The 21,264-nt window shown below is 40.2% G+C and overlaps 1 protein-coding gene across 1 annotated transcript; it reads left to right on the forward strand.

Moving 5' to 3' along the window:
- The first annotated feature begins 1,478 nt into the window (after positions 1-1,478).
- On the forward strand, positions 1,479-12,420 carry LOC118404495 (solute carrier organic anion transporter family member 5A1-like). The gene is made up of 7 exons (XM_035803598.1): positions 1,479-1,740; positions 2,849-3,047; positions 8,143-8,323; positions 8,826-8,934; positions 9,464-9,572; positions 9,931-9,995; positions 10,459-12,420. Exons 1-7 carry the CDS (start codon positions 1,494-1,496, stop codon positions 10,884-10,886), a joined length of 1,338 nt encoding a protein of 445 aa, XP_035659491.1. The 5' UTR covers positions 1,479-1,493; the 3' UTR covers positions 10,887-12,420.
- Positions 12,421-21,264: the final 8,844 nt, after the last annotated feature.

Genomic DNA, 21,264 nt, shown 5'->3' on the forward strand with positions numbered 1-21,264 from the left:
GATTGTTTGTTTGTTTGTTTGTTTGTCCCACAGACATCCCCCATGCTGTGATGAGCCTGTGCACCAACGTGCCTTACCTGTGTACCATATTGATTGTTTGTTTGTTTGTTTGTTTGTCTCACAGACATCCCCCATGCTGTGATGAGCCTGTGCACCAACGTGCCTTACCTGTGTACCATATTGATTGTTTGTTTGTTTGTTTGTTTGTTTGTCTCACAGACATCCCCCATGCTGTGATGAGCCTGTGCACCAACGTGCCTTACCTGTGTACCATATTGATTGTTTGTTTGTTTGTTTGTTTGTTTGTCTCACAGACATCCCCCATGCTGTGATGAGCCTGTGCACCAACGTGCCTTACCTGTGTATCATATTGATTGATTGTTTGTTTGTTTGTTTGTTTGTTTGTCTCACAGACATCCCCCATGCTGTGATGAGCCTGTGCACCAACGTGCCTTACCTGTGTACCATATTGATTGTTTGTTTGTTTGTTTGTTTGTTTGTCTCACAGACATCCCCCATGCTGTGATGAGCCTGTGCACCAACTTGCCTTACCTGTGTATCATATTGATTGATTGTTTGTTTGTTTGTTTGTTTGTTTGTCCCACAGACATCCCCCACGCAGTGGAGCCTGTGCACCAACTTGCCTTACCTGTGTATCATATTGATTGATTGTTTGTTTGTTTGTTTGTTTGTTTGTCCCACAGACATCCCCCACGCAGTGATGAGCCTGTGCACCAACGTGCCTTACCTGTGTATCATATTGATTGATTGTTTGTTTGTTTGTTTGTTTGTCCCACAGACATCCCCCACGCTGTGATGAGCCTGTGCACCAACGTGCCTTACCTGTGTATCATATTGACTGATTGATTGATTGTTTGTTTGTTTGTTTGTTTGTTTGTCCCCCAGACATCCCCCATGCAGTGATGAGCCTGTGCACCAACGTGCCTTACCTGTGTATCATATTGATTGATTGTTTGTTTGTTTGTTTGTCCCACAGACATCCCCCATGCTGTGATGAGCCTGTGCACCAACGTGCCTTACCTGTGTATCATATTGATTGATTGTTTGTTTGTTTGTTTGTTTGTTTGTCCCCCAGACATCCCCCATGCAGTGATGAGCCTGTGCACCAACGTGCCTTACCTGTGTATCATATTGATTGATTGTTTGTTTGTTTGTTTGTTTGTTTGTCCCCCAGACATCCCCCATGCAGTGATGAGCCTGTGCACCAACGTGCCTTACCTGTGTATCATATTGATTGATTGTTTGTTTGTTTGTTTGTTCCACAGACATCCCCCATGCTGTGATGAGCCTGTGCACCAACGTGCCTTACCTGTGTATCATATTGATTGATTGTTTGTTTGTTTGTTTGTTTGTTTGTCCCACAGACATCCCCCATGCTGTGATGAGCCTGTGCACCAACGTGCCTTACCTGTGTATCATATTGATTGATTGTTTGTTTGTTTGTTTGTTCCACAGACATCCCCCATGCTGTGATGAGCCTGTGCACCAACGTGCCTTACCTGTGTATCATATTGATTGATTGTTTGTTTGTTTGTTTGTTTGTTTGTCCCACAGACATCCCCCATGCAGTGATGAGCCTGTGCACCAACGTGCCTTACCTGTGTATCAGCCTGTGTGCCACCATGGAGCTGTCTGTCGTCACCGGCTTCATCACCTTTGTACCCAAGTTCCTGGAGTCCCAGTTTGGAGTCTCTGCTTCGGAGGCTAACCTCCTCACAGGTACTGTAAATGTCCTTAACTTGGTGATTTGATTCCACTGTAAGGAGACAATGAAGTGTTTGCTATGGTATTACTGTAAATGCAGAAATGTTCGCGGTGGATTAATGTTCGCGGTTTTGTGGTGACCACTTAACCGTGAACTTAAAACCGCCGCGAACATTTTTCTATTATGGTATTATACTGCAGTCTACCGTGTTACGATCTTCTATGACAAGAGTCGAAGAAGATCGTGTTTATACCGCGAAATTCAAACCACCGCAAAAAGTCCTTTGTCCTTCTACAGTGAAATTAATAATACAGTAACTTAAAGTTTGTATTAGTGCTATAGTCACTTGTTGTAAAGTAAATTATGGAAACACTAATGGTGGTTTAAGTTCATGGTTCATAGAACCACAGCAAAAAATTTAAGGGATTACAGTCAACACTCAAGCTATCATACTTAATAGTATTACCATTTTCTAGGCAAAAAGGGAAATACTTTCAAACCTATACCACCACTACATAAGGACCACCAGGACAATATGACCGCTTTTTGATGGTTCTGTAGATAATTTTCTTTTGACACAAGCAATAAGAATCCTGCAACCACATAAACCAGACTTAATTGTGTGCCAAGAATCGAGCCAGAGACCTCTTGATCTTGTGTCCTATAGCTAAGCCACCTAATGATAAGTTCAGTTTAGTTCAGTCATCATCATCATCTTCATCAGTTGCTGCGTTCTGCATCTATAGTCTTTTGAAAGTCCTATAGCTGCATTCAGTCTTTCTTCATCCTTTTCCAGTGTGCTTTGCATCCTGCAAGCTTCCTTAGCTCCTCAGCTGTTTCTTTGCTGTTGTAGGAAAAGCTCGACCTCTGTGCTTTAGGTCTGCTTTCAGCAGGCTGAGCAGGTTGACACAATGTCTTCCCTTGCATGTCTTGAATCTGTTAGAACCTAGAATGGCGAAATCAAGAGCTTTTTGTGCAGGTGTGTCTTGTTGCATCCTGAGGATGTGTCCAAGCATAGACCACATTGATTGCTCGGCTTTTTCTAAGGTATGGTGTTACAGATACAGTTAGATAGTTCAGTCATCCTGATGATAAACAGCATCTTTTATTTCCCCTCCCCAGGAGTGGTGATCATCCCCAGTGCAGGCGGTGGCATCCTGCTGGGCGGTTACATCATGAACCGGCTCAAGCTGGATCTGAAGGGCGCGGCGCAGTGGTCGCTGGTCAGCGCCGTCGTGTCGCTCATCTGCCTCGCCACGCTGTTCACCGTGGGCTGCCACACTATCAACATAGGGGGGCTCACCATTCCCTATAGTGACAGGTCAGTGAAAATGATTGTAGATATATGTGTTAGAATGTCATGTTTGATTGGTCAGGATAAGAAGTACAAGAGTGTTGATTGGTTGGAACATGTACTGTAATGGGCTGTCACACTATCAACATGAGGGGTTCACCAATCTCTATAGTGACAGGTGATCTCTATGAATATTACAATGCCATGTCTGATTGGTCAGGATAAGAAGTACAAGAGTTTTGATTGGTTGGAACATGTACTGTAATGGGCTGTCACACTATCAACATGAGGGGTTCACCAATCTCTATAGTGACAGGTGATCTCTATGAATATTACAATGTCATGTCTGATTGGTCAGGATAAGAAGTACAAGAGTTTTGATTGGTTGGAAGTTGGAACATATAGTGAGCTGTCACACTATCAACATGAGTTGTTCACCAATATCTATAGTGACAGGTGACTTTCTTTATGAATATTATATAATGTCATGTCTGATTGGTCAGGATAAGAAGTACAAGAGTGTTGATTGGTTGAAATATAGGATGGGCTGTCAAACTATCGACGTGAGGGGGGCTCACCATTCCCTATGGTGACAGGTCAGTGTCTTGATATAGTAGTTCAAGCGGAGTTAAAATTCAGATCATGAAAAGCTATGCATGTGATATACTTTGATATTTCCCTTGGAACTCTGATGAAATTCACCATTTAATCTTTAACTAAAGTATCACCTAGTGATGTTGAAAATTGGAAGTGAGCAGAATTGAATGGAATTCAAATGAAAGTGAGTGCTGCAACGTAGAAATTACTGACAAGTGACAACCACTTTTACTGTTAACATTCTACGAGGGGCATTCAATAAGTTATGCCCCTGACTCACTTCCAGTTGTTTGATCTTAATGAAATTTTGCATTTGTAATGATTTATATCTCTATGAATTATGTTGCAAAAAACAGCTCTGAACTAATTGTGGTTTCTGATGTACTGGTGTTTGAACAGAGTCAGGTGTGAAATGGAACAGGTGTGAAATGGAGCCAGTTGAGTGTCGCGCAGTGATACGGTTTTTGTATTTGAAAGGACGCAAACCAAAGAAGACTTTTGATGAAATGAAAGAAACTTATGGTGATGATGCCCCATCATATGACCTTGTAAAACGCTCGCATCGTGAATTTAAACATGGCCGTAAGTCTGTGGAAACAGCTCCCAAACCTGGTCGTCCCTCTTCTGCCATTGATGAGGCATCTGTTGGAGGACCAACCTGGGGTCTTCTATAAAAACGGTGTCCAGAGCTGCATCAAACGATGGAAGAAATGCATAACTCTGGGTGGTTTCTATATAGAGAACGACTAATAACTGTGCCAAGTTTCATTAATCTCCTGCTATGGGAAGTGGGTCAGGGGCATTACTCATTGAACGCCCCTCGTACAACCTTTACAATAAGTGATGCAAAATGAAAAGCTTTTAAATAACTCTTATCAACCGAAACTCATAAGAGCGTTCCACACACGACATGTCAGTTCCTGTCATCGTGTGAATCAGTCCAAATTCTGAGGAAAATGCCAAATAATCTGCCAGGATGTTGCTCCATGCAACACTAGTACTGTAATTCACGAAACTTTTGTGGTGGTTTTATTTTTGTGGTGACCTCTCTACCACCATTTCATGACATTGTGAATGAAGCATTTCCACTGTACATGTATTATTACTGTAGTATAAATTGTTGTAAAATGCTGCTCAAATTACTAGAATGTTGCTCCATGCAACACTACATGTAGTACACTAGTACAGTAACTGTAATTCACAAAACATTTGTGATTGTGTTATTTTTGGGTGATCTCTGTACCGTAATTTCATGACAGTGTAAATATGCTTTTCCATTGTGTCAATACTGTAATATAATTGTTTCAAACACAATTTGATATACCCTACAAAAACCACTTCTCACTCCCACTGTATAATTGTAAGACCATTGCAAAAGAAAATAGATTTACGGTATGCCCTTCAAAACAACCTGTCAATTCAGTTCACAGACAAGAATAATGTAGATAACAACTTATTGATCTTTTACTGCGCATAGCTGCCATAACCTCCCCCATCAAATACAGGGAATAGAATAATGGACCTGTGTGGTTAGGGATTAAAAAAGGCCTTGAAAATGCTGACGTTTTACTTTTGGGACTTATTATCTATGAGCAGGGACATCCAGCTATACTGTAGCTGCAGTGCAGTGTGAACCAGCCAGAATTACCCTGAGGAAATACTTTTTTGTGTGTAGGGCACCGGTACAAAACCGGTTTTTCATATTGGACCGGTCCGGAAAAAACGGACATGAAAAAAATAGGTGGACCGGATGTTGGACCTATTAGAAAATTAACAGATTATTTCATCAGGCATTTACACGTTTTGGCGCTTGCTGGTGGAAGAAAATAACAAGAGTGAAGTAGAGTAGAGTTTATAGTCATTTCTACCAAGTTTTACAGTCAATCGTACAGGTGCAGCTAGCTTTGTACGATTTTAAAACGCTGGTGTAAGCCTAATACTCCACCAAACGGATTTCTTTGTAGTGAAATGGACCATTGCTATGAGTCATACTGAATCAGGTCCAGGTTCAGGTCCGAACCTGAACCTGATCCTCTGGACCTGAACCGGACCTGGACCTGAATTTTCTGTACCGGTACTCACGCCTAGTTGTGTGCAAAGAGACTTGTTACGATTCCGTAAAACCATCTAAATTTGAACTTAGATTTAAAGATGTCTAGTACCATGATCTAGCCTGGGTACCATCCAGAAAGTAGTTCGCTCTGGCATTTATTATATACTATATACATTCACTTCTCTGCTGTTCCGTCTAGGAACCTTGACCATTTCAATGTCTGGAATCGTCCAAAGAGAATGCTTTGGCGAGATAAAGTCAGTCAGTCAGTCGAGGACATCAGATGTCAACATTGGGGCTAAAATATCCACCATTCCAGTTAAAATGACCCCAACTTTTCTTTGACAAAATCAGTACAATTATTGAATTAAGATGCTTAGATGGGCACATTGGTGCCACATTAATTTTTATTTGGGTCTAATTCAATTAACCCACTTCCTCTAAGTCCTGTCGTCTGCTGTTTGCTGTTTTATCAATATTTCCATAAGATAATGGTTACCCCATCTCCTTCCCGGAGTCCTCAGGGACACAGCAAACCAAGTTGTCTTCTTGTTCCCGGGAAGGTCATCTACTGGGATAAAGGAGAACTAGATACTAAATGTAGATAGCTGTAAAGTGCAGACAGACATAGGTTTGGACTTTTCCCTTGCTGTAGATTTGTTAACATTTGCAGCAGTTTTATTTTGCAATAGTCGGAAAAAAGGTTTTCACACTATTGTAAATTTGCTTTGAAAACAGTTGTTTCATGTAGTACTGTAGTCATAAAAAGAGACATATTCGTGGTGTCATGGAAATGTGCTAGAGAGGTCACCACAAAAATAAATTCATTGTGAAAGTTTGTAGATTTACAGTATTATAAACATCCTTCTCTAACGATCAGACTTGGCGTGAAGTTTTTTTTGTCTAATTCTGGTACACATATTAAGTGGTGCCAGCTGGTTTTAGCTTTGAGTGTTACACTTGAAAGATATTTAATGAAGCAAAGGATTGGATTATATCTACTGGTATATACATGTACATTTGTATGGACAGAGCCGCACGGAAGCGAAGTGTGAAGACTGGGCGACTTCTGCCTACCCATGTCAGGGACCCCAGCAGCAGTATAATCAAATAATGTATACTACTATTATATATCATTCCCAGCTTCGAGCTTTGTGTGCCCTTAGGTGATACAATTACATATTTGTAGTCTTCACTCTTTTTATTTATTGTGGTTTCTGATTTCATTTTCTATTATGGTGCCAAGGGTCTTGAGATGTGATAACTGAATGTTGTAAGATGAGTCATTCTGTTACTGGTGATACAATTGACATATTTGTAGTCTTCACTCTCCATATTTATTGTGGTTGGTAATTTCATTTTCTATTATGGTTCCAAGGGTCTTGATATGTGATAACTGAATGTTGTAGGATGATTCATTCTGTTAGTATCCTGGGTAATATCATTTAGTTTCTTGAGCTAGGTAACTGTAGGTCAAACATGACTCGTAGCGAGCAGTCTTCTTGATCTTAATGTTGTTGCAGATCTGTAGTGTGTCTTAACTAAGTTGGTACTGTAAATTGTGAAATTTTTGCAGAAGTTTTGTATTTGTGGTAACAGTCTACAGCAAATTTATGACATCGTGAATATGAAGAAGAACTTTATTGCACGTCAATTGTACATGGTACAAAGTATGGCAACAGCTATTACATAAAGTACAAAAAAAAAGAGGTAAAGGATAAAGCTTAACATCCTAGTTAACATAACAATAAGGGCTAACATAATTCATTTATATAGTATCATAATGAAGTAGGTTAATCATTTAGCTTCAGTATTCTTTCTAATAACAAAGCAGTCCTTGATATATTTGCGTGTGTTTAATGTATTACTACTGAACTACAGCATTGTTTCAACTGTTAACTTAGAATACTGCAAAAACCTCTTACTAAAAATGAAGCCCCTTTGAAAAAAAGCAAACTTACAGTACTTTGTATTAAACTTGTCTGTACTGAACTTACTAACATTTCATTACCTTTTTATATGTCATCATACAGGTGTTTCTGTGCTTTCTTGCAATTAATTAGCTTCAGTGGTACGTTCCAAGTAAAGGTTGTTTTTTATGTGTTTTCTGGTTTGTACCGTTTGCTTCTTGCCACTGGTGGTAAATGGTACAAAGTAGAAAGCCAGACAAAAATACCTAAAAACAGCTGGAGAAAAACCTCTTCCTTGAGAATGCCTTTGGCCATGAGATTGCAATGGAATAAAGATTTATGATTTTTAAGAGTTTTTAATGGTATTCTTTTTTTGGGTGCGTTTCCAGTCCCAACTTTGACCACCAGGCACCCAGTGAGTTCACAGCCAACTGTAACTTGGACTGTGACTGTCAAAAATAGCCGAAGCCAAACCTCTGCTTGAAGAATACCCTTTTCATGAGATTTGATTAAGATTCACCAAGAGTTTTTAATGGTATTCTTTTTTTGGGTGCGTTTCCAGTCCCAACTTTGACCACCAGGCACCCAGTGAGTTCACAGCCAACTGTAACCTGCACTGTGACTGTGCCATCCACTCGTACTCCCCCGTCTGTGGCTCAGATGGTATCACCTACTTCAGCCCCTGCCATGCAGGCTGTCATAAAGTCACCAACTTTCTATGGGACGGACAGACCACCAAATATGTGAGTTAACAATCTCATTAAAAACAACAACTTTGTTGTCATAAAAAAGTTGATCTTAGTTTAGCACACCATACAGCTAATCTTCCATTGGTTGTGACAGAGAAGTCAAATGCTTTTTAGCAGAATTTACAGGTTCAAATTTGTTTTATCATGGAAATTTCACTCGTTTTGAAAAGTACAATGATCAGTTGACTGTGCGTGCATGATGGGTGAGCGACATGTGGCCACGGGTGCGCCCTTGGGCAGGCTTCAGAATATTGCTGGCGTCTATGTTAATATTATTGTTGACTACTTTGTAGAAAAAGGTGAGGCGGTACTTAAATCATTTTCTTCAAATCCTTTGAGTGGTCACTAAAGTCAAGACAAGCATTCTTGCCATTCTTTTTCCATCTCTCTTTGCTTAAGAATTTTGAATACATGTAGGTGAGGTTCTTGCATTTCCTTTGTGAATCACTAGGAGGTGCTGCTGATCAGTAACATGCCTGTATTATCCCCCTTACAGAACTACACTGACTGCAGCTGTGTAGCAGTTGTCTCTGTGGAAACCATCAACACCAAGAAGTACCGCATCGAGGAGCAGAAACTGAGATATGGAGGCCATGTCATCACAGGTAGGGCTATACCATTGGAGTCAAAATTATTTAAGTGAAAGTTTATAGCAAGTTCATGCCCGGGGGCTAATTGCAAGTACATGGTGGAAACATAGGAGATGTACAAGTGACAATGAATGGTGATAAACATTATTGTAAAAATAGGCTACTCGAATCCTATTGTTGACTATTTCTAAACAGGTTGGGTTTGACTTCTTTTTTGGAAGCAGAGGAAGATGAAGTTCCTCACTTTTTCTACAATTTTTGGGTTCTGCGATTTTTAAAAAATTTCAAAATAGCCTTAAGTTAGTATCTACAAGTCATTAGATCTCTCTTTATATCAGAAACGTTGTCTCTGTATCTGCACAATATTTGGTTTTTGAGAAAATATAATTTACTGACAATGTGATTCATGATCTCAGTCAAACAAAGAATGTCTCTCCATCATATACATGTAAGTTATAGCCCCATGGCTTTATTGCTTGACTCAGACTAAGTTGTCTTCTCCTAGTTGTTTGTGGCTGATGTGATGATTTTTGTTCTGTGACAGGAAAATGTCACCGTGACTGCGGCACGCTGGCGCCGTTTCTGGTGTTCCTGTTCATCGTAACCTTCATCACCTGCTGCGCACAAGTGCCTGCCATGATGGTCACCCTCAGGTAAGGGCGCCGCTTTGTTTACTGGTTTGTATGTTTATTGTCATTGTCTAAGTCGAGATGTGGAGACAGGAACATGTGGAGACGCTGGTGTTACCTCTCTAAGGATGAACTGAACTGAACTGAAGTCGAGAAGGTTGTTTTTGTCTGATCTCATGGAGGTCAGCAATCAGACCCGAACGGCATCCTGCAATGCCCAACCATCGTAAGACGGGAACAACGGACACTTAACTGATTTAAACATGTCTCTAGTCTTGGATCAAGCAAGTTTAACAATCTAGCCACAGCGAATTTGCAGATTTTGCTAAGACAAATGTGGTAATGAATATGTTTTTTTTCTCTGCCCTCCCCATATATACAGGTCAGTGAAGAAGGAGGAGCGACCCTTTGCCCTTGGCATCCAGTTTGTCCTCTTCCGAACACTTGGTGAGTATTGCCTTTGATACACATACATGTAGAAGTATGCACTTTTTCTTCACACAGAAGTGGCAATATTGGCCAAGATTCTATATTTATACATCTTGGATACATCCATGCCTTATGTACGACATTTACACAGTAAATTAGAACTTATCAGCTAGGCTCAGCAAGGATACTTGGTTAATAGCATACTTTGATCCTAGTAAGAGAATTCTGTGCCATTTTCATATCAGCCAGTGGTTGAAGTAGTTAGTAGTTGCAATGTAGTTACAATGTAAAAAAAAATGCATTTTCACAAGTCACTGGTGATCCAATTTATTACATGTATTCCCATGTTTGCCCTTCACCCCTATATGTAAGGAGAATAAACAAACAAACAAACAAACAAACAAACGTTTATATGTAACTGACATACAGTATGAAACATCAGAAAATTACAAATGTCTAATTCTGCACCTGTTCCACCCAGCCTACATTCCCGCCCCAATCTACTACGGTGCCACCATCGACACGGCCTGCATTCTGTGGCAGCCGCTGTGCAACGGCGACAAAGGTGCATGCTGGGAATACGACGCCACCCGCTTCCGATTCCTCTACTTCGGCCTGTCCGCCGGGCTCAAGGCCATGTCCGTACTCTTCGTGTTCATGACGTGGATATCCCTGCGAAGAGCGGCCACAGAATACGTCGAGGACGCAGAAAACAGGAACACTGATCCGAGCAACGGCTCGACGTTTAGCGAGGAGGGAGCGGTGGGGTACGACGTATCATACGACGTGTCATTGGACGAAACGAGAACCACAATCCTCAGTGAGGACGGTAACATTAGTTTCCAATCACCGAGATCACTATGTCCGCCTCTACAAGACGGAATCTTAGCGTACGAGAGTCATGTCTGATGACAGAGTACTTAAAATAGAAATGGTTGTAAAAAAAATGTGTGTAAATGTTGGCTGTTTCTTTTCTCTGTGATGTCCAAAAGCGGCCAGATATTATGTAACAAGGACAAAATTACATGAAGACAATCTATAAATGAAAAATGTGAATTGCTTGCTGCGCATCTTCTATAGTCTAATCACAGAAATGGAAAGAGCCAACATTTCTTACAAAGCCCATGTACAAAATGTACTTAATGCCACCTGTACTCTTCACATGCTTTCCTGACCTGACCACCCCTTTACTGAGATGGATTGTTCCTATAGATACTGGTATCTACATGTACATGGACTGGCCCATCTCAGAACTGGGGGTGGCATTGAAAGCACTCTGTACAGGAAGTTGCCATGACCAAAGAGAGCACATATGGATGATAATATATTTTAAAACTTTGATGATAAAGGGTGTATAAATCAGAGGTAACGATAATGTACATGTAGACAATGTCGGCAGGGTAGTTACCGATATCTACGTCTGCGCATCGGACTTAACAAAATCTCTTCAGGAATGCTGAATTACTGCTCCAAATATCACAGGCTTTCTATCAAAGGAGGCCAAAATAACTCAACAAGAAGATGGTGTCAAAATAAAGAACTTATATATAATAGAGCTTACGTCTTGAACGACACTGCTTTGTCTTGAGAGGTTTTCGCATTGTTCCGTTGTCTTGTGGCTTGCCGTTTTAGAATGCCTTGTCAGTGTTGTTAAGTCAGTGCCTCGGGTGCAGGTTTTAACCAACAGCAAAATTAGAAGATGGTCAGGAATATTCTCTCTGCCGTAGTGTCGCGATAGTCTGTACCAGGGTTGTAGCCAGCCTGAAATCATTTTCAGTCCCCTTGATTTTGAATGGGAATCCTATCGAGCACCGAAGGCATGGCGTGACGTTGCGCGTCATTTCTAGGGGGTCTGGGTCCCAGAAAATTTTTATATCAAGACCCTCCGAAACACTATTTCCTGCATTTTGAGGTGCAAATTTTCCTTGTAGACTACGCTGTTCAATGGCATCTGTTTTGGTGAAGAAGAACACATGAGTTTCAGTTTTTTAAATCTTTACATTTTTGTCTGTCCCAGGGGACGGAATGGGGAAAACTTTTTTCAGTCCCCAGCTGCAAAATTCGTTCAAAGGACTGAAGGACAGGTGCTGGCTACAACCCTGGTCTGTACAATTACGTCTGTGTCGAACATGTTGGCAGCGTGTATAGAGTGTGCTTTAGCTTCGTTCACGTACATGTACATGTAAATCTTTATGTGGACATTAATTTTCTTTGAAGTAATGTCAGATGAAAACTTTGTCATTGAAATCAGATATTATCTTTCAAACTTGCCATGATCATTGTGTGTTGCTAGTTATTGGGTCAACTTTGTGTTAGATATATTTAGGGTTAGTGTTGTGTAAGTTCTTCATTTGAGAACAATTAATCCACGTTTTATGAATGCGTTTTGTACTTTTTAATGTTCTTGTATTGATGTCTGTTACAGCGTCAGTTATATTTGCCTATATTTTTAAAAAGTTGAATAGACTGCCAGTTATTCTACTTAAAGTTTAGGCAATAGTTAACTGCTTGATCAATGGTTTAAGGAAGTCAAAGTTATTGAAATTGTGATAGCTAGTGTTCAAATGTATTGTTGACCAATCTTTGCACATTAGCAAGTATAACATCAGTATTAAATGTACCTCAAAATCACCCCCATAGCAGGTAGCAATGCAAATTTTAAACAACAAAGAAACGAAAACTGTCAAAGTTTTATATTGTACATTGTGGTGTGTTAGATAATAAGCATGACTGTGTAGATAATATTTTTACAGAGAATAGATTACATTATGATTGAAGTGTGTGTCAGAAAAAAAGCTGTAGTAGTTTGTAGTGTACATGAAGTACTATTATTAGCAATTTTATCAAAAAGGGTCCACAGCCTAGAGGGACTTAAGTGCCAGTTAAGTTGTACTTAAAGTGGATATCTCACTGAGCTGTGACTCTTTGTCATCCCAACTGCATCCTAAATTAGATTTTTGTTACCCTTGACTTTGTGACGGGAATATCATACGTAACACATAACTTATGTGTTACGTATCACTTATGTCATAAGTATGACGTACACAGAAAGCGTAGAAAGATAAGTTTTTGTCAATCAAATCCGCTGAGTGGTTGGCTGCATTTTACGGTGTGGAGGTAAAAATGCCAAGTTACAGCGTCAGTGAGATACATGCTTAACTCTGAGCCAAATTTATGATATTGATATAATTTTGCCTCGTTTCCAAAGGTGATAGTAATTATCTTACGGATTTTGTGATCAATACAGAATATATTTCTGTAGCTGTAAAGTTTATCACTGAGAGAATCTTTAATTAGCTTCAATGTGTTCCATTTTGCATGGACAGGATTTGGACTGGCAGGACCATTTCATTGGACCATATGTGTCGGTTTGACACTGACGACAGCATTCATTGTGTGTTGTATAACTTTAGTTCACCTTTATCCGCAGGGTAACCTTTATCCGTTGTGTTGCTAAACAGGGTATCCAGGGATATCAAGTCAATGGACGGTAGTTTCAAATTGTACTATTTTCAAAATATTGCAGTTTGAAACCATCATCTGTCGACTTGATTTCCCTAAATACATTGTTCTTGAAAAGAACGAATAAGGGTTACCCTACGGATAAAGGTGAACTTGTATATCATATTTCTTTTGTCTCCATATTGTGAGAACTACAAGTATTATCATATGATTGTGTTAGATTATTACTATATTGTTGGGTGATTATATAGTGGTGTTTGTATCATTTTCAATGAGATGTTATCTTGATAGTACTGTAGATTCTGTGAAGGATCTTGATTGAGTTTCAATAAAGGAAGATATTATGAGAGACGTGTTCTGGTCATAGTTTATTGAATCGCTCCTTTTTTTTGGAGGGCTACACTGAGTTAATTTTGTGGATGACATCCTTTGGACGCCAAATGATGTGAACGCGCGTGTACACTCCAAGAAATTTTGGAGGCGTTTGAGAGTGGCACTACAAATTGGGCTCTATTAGGGACTATATCGTGAGAACAATGAATTGTCAAACTACTAAAGAGGAAATCCACTGCATGTCTTCATATGACATATTTAACTGATACAGAGAGGAATATCAATAGATATTATCTATTAGATCAGAAATAACTAGAATTCTGTAGTGGTAAATTGTGGCAATATCATATGATATTTGAAAGTTATAAGTTAAGTCAAATATTATGTAAATCAGGGCCTCATTTATGAGAAAATGCTACAATATTCGTCTTTGCTAAGATGAGTCTTTCATACTTATTTCTAACTAGGTTTGAGTCATCTGAAAATCAATATCTTTTAATGGATTAGTCTGACATTTGACAAACACCTTAGCCACACTGTAACGTATGCTATAATCACTTCACGAAGGATTGTGTCCTATGGGATTGTGTTTACTGTTAATTTTATGCAGGTATTCAGGGCGATTGTAAAAGTTAAATACCTCTTTCCATCAAAGATACCTTAAATGCAGTATTCCCACCCTTTCTGTTCCACGAAAACAACTCATTGGTAACAATCGACAGCTTTATTCTCTCTGCGTGTCAAGGGCGCTCCTAAGCGAATTAAAAACGAACGGCAGAAAAGTAATATTGCTAATACGATTTTACATTGATAATTCAAGAGCGACCCCTAGCAGTCAATGAAATAAATGCTTCAGATTGACGAGCATGTAATGTATTAGCTACACGCTGATTGGTTGATTAATTCCAGTTTACCAATCAGCATATAACACTGTTTGATGTGCAATGAAATAATACAATTATCTGAATGTACATTCTTACGACCAATCAGCATCCAAATCATCTTCAGACCGCACAACACAGTTTTTATCCGCTGTGTAATTAATAACATTTGCATATCATTTGTCGATAAGCCACCGAGGCCTAAACTTCACTTTCTGGTGGTAAAAAAAGTCGGCTTTAAAATAGTATTTAGAGTGTCATAGTAGCTGCACATTGATTGGCCAATCACTTTTTGTTGACCAATCAGCATATAACATTGTTTGATCTGAAGTAGTATTACAATACAATTATCTGAATGTACATTCACACGACCAATCAGCATCAAAATCATCTTCAGACCGCACAACACAGTTTTTATCCGCGGTACAAAGTAGTACGGCCGAAATCTTGATTAATTCACATTGTTGCCGCGTTATTACCGTCATTTGTATATCATTTGTCAATACTTTCACGTGAAAGCTATCGAAGCTTGAACTCTAGTGTGGTGGTGTTATAATAAATCGATTTTTATCCGCGGTACAAATTAATGCGGCCGATTCTTGAAACTACTAGTATGCTACACTTGCTGCAATGATATTTTTGGTCACTAGTCGGCGCTTTAGTTAGATCCATTTAATTCATCAGATGCAATCTCTACGGAACCGTCATACATAGATGATAGTAACTACGTGAATTCATGTGAGCTCCTAGCATACCAGAAAATTACGGACAAAGCCAGTAAGAACAGGATATAACTTGATACTCTTGAAGATGTGCAGTTGTATTAAAGTTCTCCAACTCCTCACAATCAATGAATCACATTTCTGGATATAATAATTATACCTAAAAGTTTTTCAAACGAGTGTGAAACTTTGAAACGGACTTAAGGGGGTGTCAGAGTGTCACAAAACAATGTTTACATTAGTAAGTAAAAGGCCAAAGTTGTGATAGCAAATCGCATAAGGTCTCGAAGCAGAAGTTGGTGTTAAAGATCGTAATGTTTTCTGAGTGACGAGTGGTCTTCTCTGACAGACTCCTACCACATATAAGTAGATGAGCAGTTGAGTGAAAGGTGATATGGGATAGCGGGTGATATCCACATATATCCATAACCTGCTCATAACGTACACGATATAATGTATACATGAATGTAGGTGGCGCTTCGAAGGGCGGGCATGGTGTTACAGGGGCTCCTCGCACGGCGCCTAAAAACTATCCTCTACATGTCAATTAGTGTCTTGAATGTCATTCTAGATATGTGATAAGATGTCTGGACCTGTTTTTGAAGGTCTCAGCAGGCGAGATATTGCGCGACAAAAATGTGACGAAAGGGTCTCGAGGGTCCGTGTTTGAGTTCAAATTTCTCATAATCTGCTGCGAAGTGGTATTTGATACTGGCATGGCTAAAAAGCGTAAGAAGTGATGTGTTTTTGGTGCAAATTGGTTTTGGGTCCGAGTGTCACTTCCTTGTATTCTACGCCTTGGAAGTGATTCGCCCGTTGACCCAGATTCCCCGTCCATATGCGGTCTGTGAGCCGTGTTGCTATGCCTCGCGCGTCGGGTTATTGTAAAAATCTCAGTGTTACGATTTTCTTTATCTTTTGCTTGATTAATCTTCGGTGTAGTCTCTTTCCGACAATATCAGTAATTTTCATGACTAAAATATAGGTAGTGGGTTTATTTCCACATCAAAATTCCCCTTTTTTTGCATACTTTTTTACGTGAAAAAAATTTTCTCCCCCAAACATTATGAAAAGTAGATAGAGTGAAGAAACTGAAACCCGGCTGTTCTTAAAGCTGGAGCGATACCCTTCATTCCCATATACGGCTTTTCTGCTTTAGATTTATTTTCTTGAAGAGACGGCCTCTCGACTTTTTTAAGGTTCCGGTTCGGAATTTCAAGTGTCCATATATATATGTTTATTGATATAATTCTTTTGGTTACATTATTGTCTAATGTATAATTTTTACACGTCTATTCAATCTTGTTACTTTGGAGGAAGACTTTGTACAAGCCACGAGGCTTTTTTTCTTCCCCCTGCATGTACTTTCATCCTTTAATTTGTTTTATGTTAACTTTTTTAAAGATTGTGCAAAATAAATAAAATTAAATCAAAAATCAGATATCTAAATAGTCCCTAAGAATAAGACGCAAATCAGAGGTTGTTTCCATAGTTCTGGCTCTAGATTTTTTGGCTATCGCTTTAGAAGTCTATAATCTTTTATACTTCTCTAAATGCTTGTTATTCGTAGCGTTTTATGGTGTCGGAGATTTGATCGTGCGGCGAACACTTCCTGGTATTAGTGCGCGCGATAGCGGTAAAGCGTTTCGTCGCCTGATTACCCAGATCGTACGTTCTATGTGCGTTTTGGGTGTTTTAGTGCCATCGGAGCTCGCGGAAAACGCATTGGATAACTTTTTTTCCTTTTTACTCAGTATGCAGAAGAAGTCGTGACCTTTATTGCCACATCAGTCATTATCCCAGGAAAATTCATTTTTTTCCGTGTAGCGGCCTGTAAAAAATGGCCCCAAATTAGCAATTTTTGGATGAAAAGCTTATATTTTTGATGGTTTTTACCAAAAATAACATTTCTACAGAAAATGTCAAATGAGTCTGTTGGTCAGCGATAACACAACCTTTTCTATCGGAAACATTGAATTATCCGAAAACCGATGTTTTGAGAAGCGCTAGTGCTTTTCTCAGAGACAGTCAAATCGGCTCCAAATTATAAAAAAAACTCCGAACCGGAACCTTGAGGTTCTTTTAAGAGCCCTTAAGAGCGGCGACGCGATGAGCGACTGCCATGTGTCCCCAGCCATGCCCCTGGCCAAGGCGCTCGTGATAGGCACCCTAGTTTGGGGGATAGATGTCTCTTTCTAGCCATATGTTGCGATTATACATGCCCGTGGTTCCCAGGCCACGATGACGTCATAGGCCTGGACAGGTGAACACCCGGTGTCACCGCCTCAGGCGCCCAGGCGGCTGCAGAGGCCGGGTCTTTCGCGCCAGGTCGACGCGGACGGCCGACGGGCATGTCTTGGTGCTAAAATTCGGCGGCACTTTCTTGGCATATAAAAAATAGGAGTAAAAGAACCCCGCTCAATGCATTGCAATGGGGAGAGGTTCTTTTAAGAGCCCTTAAGAGCGACGACGCGATGAGCGACTGCCATGTGTCCCCAGCCATGCTCCTGGCCAAGGCGCTCCTGATAGGCACCCTAGTTTGGGGGATAGATGTCTCTTTCTAGCCATATGTTGCGATTATACATGCCCGTGGTTCCCAGGCCACGATGACGTCATAGGCCTGGACAGGTGAACACCCGGTATCGCCGCCTCAGGCGCCCAGGCGGCTGCAGAGGCCGGGTCTTTCGCGTCCTGAAAAATGGCTAAAACGACTGTCAAATTGCTAGATTTTCCTCTTTTCGGGAATGGGGAGATGGTGAAAGGCTCGCAAAGGGGTTTGGATTTTTAAAACTTTGTTATCAAAAATATGACCATTTGAGATTAAGAATGACAACATTGAGACAGTTCACACACGGATATTGGATTAGTTTGTTACACCTTCTTCTAAAGCAATAGAAACTACCCCCTGATGAAGGAACAACGATAACTGATTTAATATTTGTTATGCCATGGAATCGGTATCTTTCTAAATATTTTCTATAACTTTTATGATCTTTTTTGAGATCGTACATATCAGTTTGGGGGTATGATTCATTAGATTAAGCAAAAGTGGCCTTTCATGCTGCTGAATTTGTAATGATAAATGCGGTATGATTTTGATGTGATTTTAAAATACAAATGCGAAGGTTTTGCCAGAACAGGAGCACAGATTGAAGGGAGAGCAAAAAGTTGACATCATAGGAGAGTATCTGTATTTCTTTCACAAATATAAATGTTGACTTTATGTAGATAATAATTGCAGTAGAATTTTTTGAAGAATGACGAAAAGTTATGAGACGGAAACATAACTCGGTATGATGACTCAGTTACAACTTGTTATCATTATCATATGCATAATTTATCTATTTGATCTTGTGGTTATGCGCATAGATGCCATTTGTTATCAAATAACGATAGATGTATTTCATATTTGTTTGCTATGATGTATTTCTGACCTAATAGCCAGTCGTTTTGTTTGTGAACTGCCTTAGATGTTGCCATCTTTGATTTAAAGTGGTCAAATTTGGGACGAAAAAGGCAAGTAAGACACAAAAAATTTCAACCCCTTTGCGAGCCTTTCATTATTTCCCCATTCCTAAAAAGAGGGAAAGTTGGCAATTTAACAGTCGTTTTAACAGCTTTTTCTGGACGCGACCGGGAGCGGTACTGCAGCTTGGGCTCTCATAGGGTATTTGGTCCCGACTTTTAAAATATGAAAATGAACAAGGTTTTACGCTTAAAGCATGTTATAACTTTCTCAAATAGGTCCAGACATCTTATCACACATCTACAATGACGTTTAAGACACTAGTTGACATGTTAAGGGTAGTTTTTAGGCGCCGTGCGAGGAGCCCCTGTAACACCATGTCCGCCCGTCGAAGCGCCGCCTACATTTATGTCTACATCATATTCTGTACGTATTGAATTAAGGTCAAGAATAGGTGGACATCATCAGTTTTCCTTTAACAATTTTATTCCTTTATTTATTTATGTTTATTTGGGGGAAGGGGACTGTTTGGTTGTCACGATCTTTAGTTAATTTCAAATAAATTAAGTAATCTTTGCAATTTCTGAGGCGACAAGAAAACTCACCCTGTTGGTGAGTTCTTTGATACCTTGGTTGTGAACAATTGTCCTTCTTGGTTTGCTAATCGTCCTTCATTCATCCCGAAAGTATTTATGGTGAAAGAAGTGTCTATACGTATAGGAAATACATGGGTAGGGTCTGGATGGGTTTAAAGAGTGTCATATCCTTTTACAACTCAGATTACGTAATTCACAACAAGTGGAATTCTACAAAAGAAATCGGCCGATTATGTACCGATTGACACTTAATCTATTGGGAAATAAAACTCTTTGTCACCCTTTTATTAAGGTTATTCATTTTCCACGATGCCCTATATCTGTCTCTTGCCCTACGTATCAAAGATATTGGCAGGCAGACGTAGGCAAGAATGGCCACTACTAGCCGTCAACCGAAACCTTTTCTTAGAGCAAGGAGGTTGAAAAAGGGAAGAATACATGTACATCAAAAACGAATGAGAGCTAACCTATACAATAATGCGAGAAATCTAGCTTTACAACTACCCCCAGTCCTGGAGTTTTAATACAACGACTCTTCCCATATTTTCATTTTAGCCTCAACCAGGTCATCCTGCATGTAGCCTTTAGTACGGGACATGGATCGAAGAATTCGGCAAAAGGTGGAATAATTGGTGATGATAACTTGGTGGCCTACATTCCCTCTCACATATAACGAAATAAGCCTTTTCAATTCTATACAAAGGGTTAATTACTGGGTCACTCTGATTTAGGCTGACATCGTATTTCCAAACCGGGGCCTGGCCGGGCTTTTTATGAAACGAAAATAGAAATGTATACGTAAAATTTCCTCGAAATCGTCTTCCGGGAGGGACGTAAAACGGGGGTCCCGTGCTCGAGGAGGTGCCTCGACCACGTTAAACAGCCTCATTACTCATACTTGGGGTACCTACTGGCTGGCAAAATACACCAGATTATTATTATTATTATCATTATTATTAAAACCATCATCATCGGTCGACGTGATCAAATGTAGACATGTTCGCACATGTCTACACACGACGGGGTTATACCGCCCCTTACGGGGTGACATACCCTTTCGTAGGCTAATTACAAGACGGGGATGCGCCAGGTCTCCCGTCCGGGTGAATGATGTAATTCACCATGTGGCTGATACGAGACAGAGGTTCGCCAGGCCTCCATCCGGGTGATTTGAAGTGAATCACCAACTCCCGACAGAAGGATTTGCACCAACGCACACCGCACCATCGCACGTGTGGGGGTTCTTTAACGTGCATGGGGTATGGCTCTCCCCATACACGGGACCTCCATTTAACGTCCTATCCGAGGGACGACTCATTTTTCACTTGAGTAAAGTGAGGAAAGTCGTGTAAAGTGCCTTTCCCAAGGGCACAAGACCGGCAACACGGTAGGCGGATTCGAACCGGCGACCTCTCGATCACGGGCCGAATACAATACCACTGTGCTACGCGGCCCCACCGTATTAAAACCATACACCAATAATGCCCACGACTATTCTCGTTACGTCTTGTGTAGTTTGTCTTTTATATCATACTTTTCCTCTCCGAAAGCTGCCCGGCCGGAACCCGGTTTGGAAATGTGACGTAGGCCTAAGAGTAGAGCCGGTAATGTTAGGGTTATAGTTCCAAACCGGGCCCGACCAAGCTGTTTTTAAAAACGAAAAATAAATGTATACACAAACAGAAATAAATACAAACCACGACTCCCCCTATTACGTTTTGTGCATATTTCGACTTTTCGTTCCCGAAAGCTGCCCGGTCGGGCCCCGGTTTAGAAATGTTACCTAAGCATAATCAATGCATTTTACGTAAAGCGTACGTGACCACT

The sequence above is a fragment of the Branchiostoma floridae genome, chromosome 17 (genome assembly GCF_000003815.2).
Source record: "Branchiostoma floridae strain S238N-H82 chromosome 17, Bfl_VNyyK, whole genome shotgun sequence".
Lineage (NCBI taxonomy): Eukaryota > Metazoa > Chordata > Leptocardii > Amphioxiformes > Branchiostomatidae > Branchiostoma > Branchiostoma floridae.

Coding starts and splice junctions, on each gene's coding strand:
- LOC118404495 (XM_035803598.1), top strand. CDS start 1,494: ATGAGCCTGTGCACCAACGTGCCTTACCTGTGTATCATATTGATTGAT. Junction 8,935..9,463: donor TGGAGGCCATGTCATCACAG/GTAGGGCTATAC, acceptor GTTCTGTGACAG/GAAAATGTCACCGTGACTGC. Junction 9,996..10,458: donor TGTCCTCTTCCGAACACTTG/GTGAGTATTGCC, acceptor TGTTCCACCCAG/CCTACATTCCCGCCCCAATC.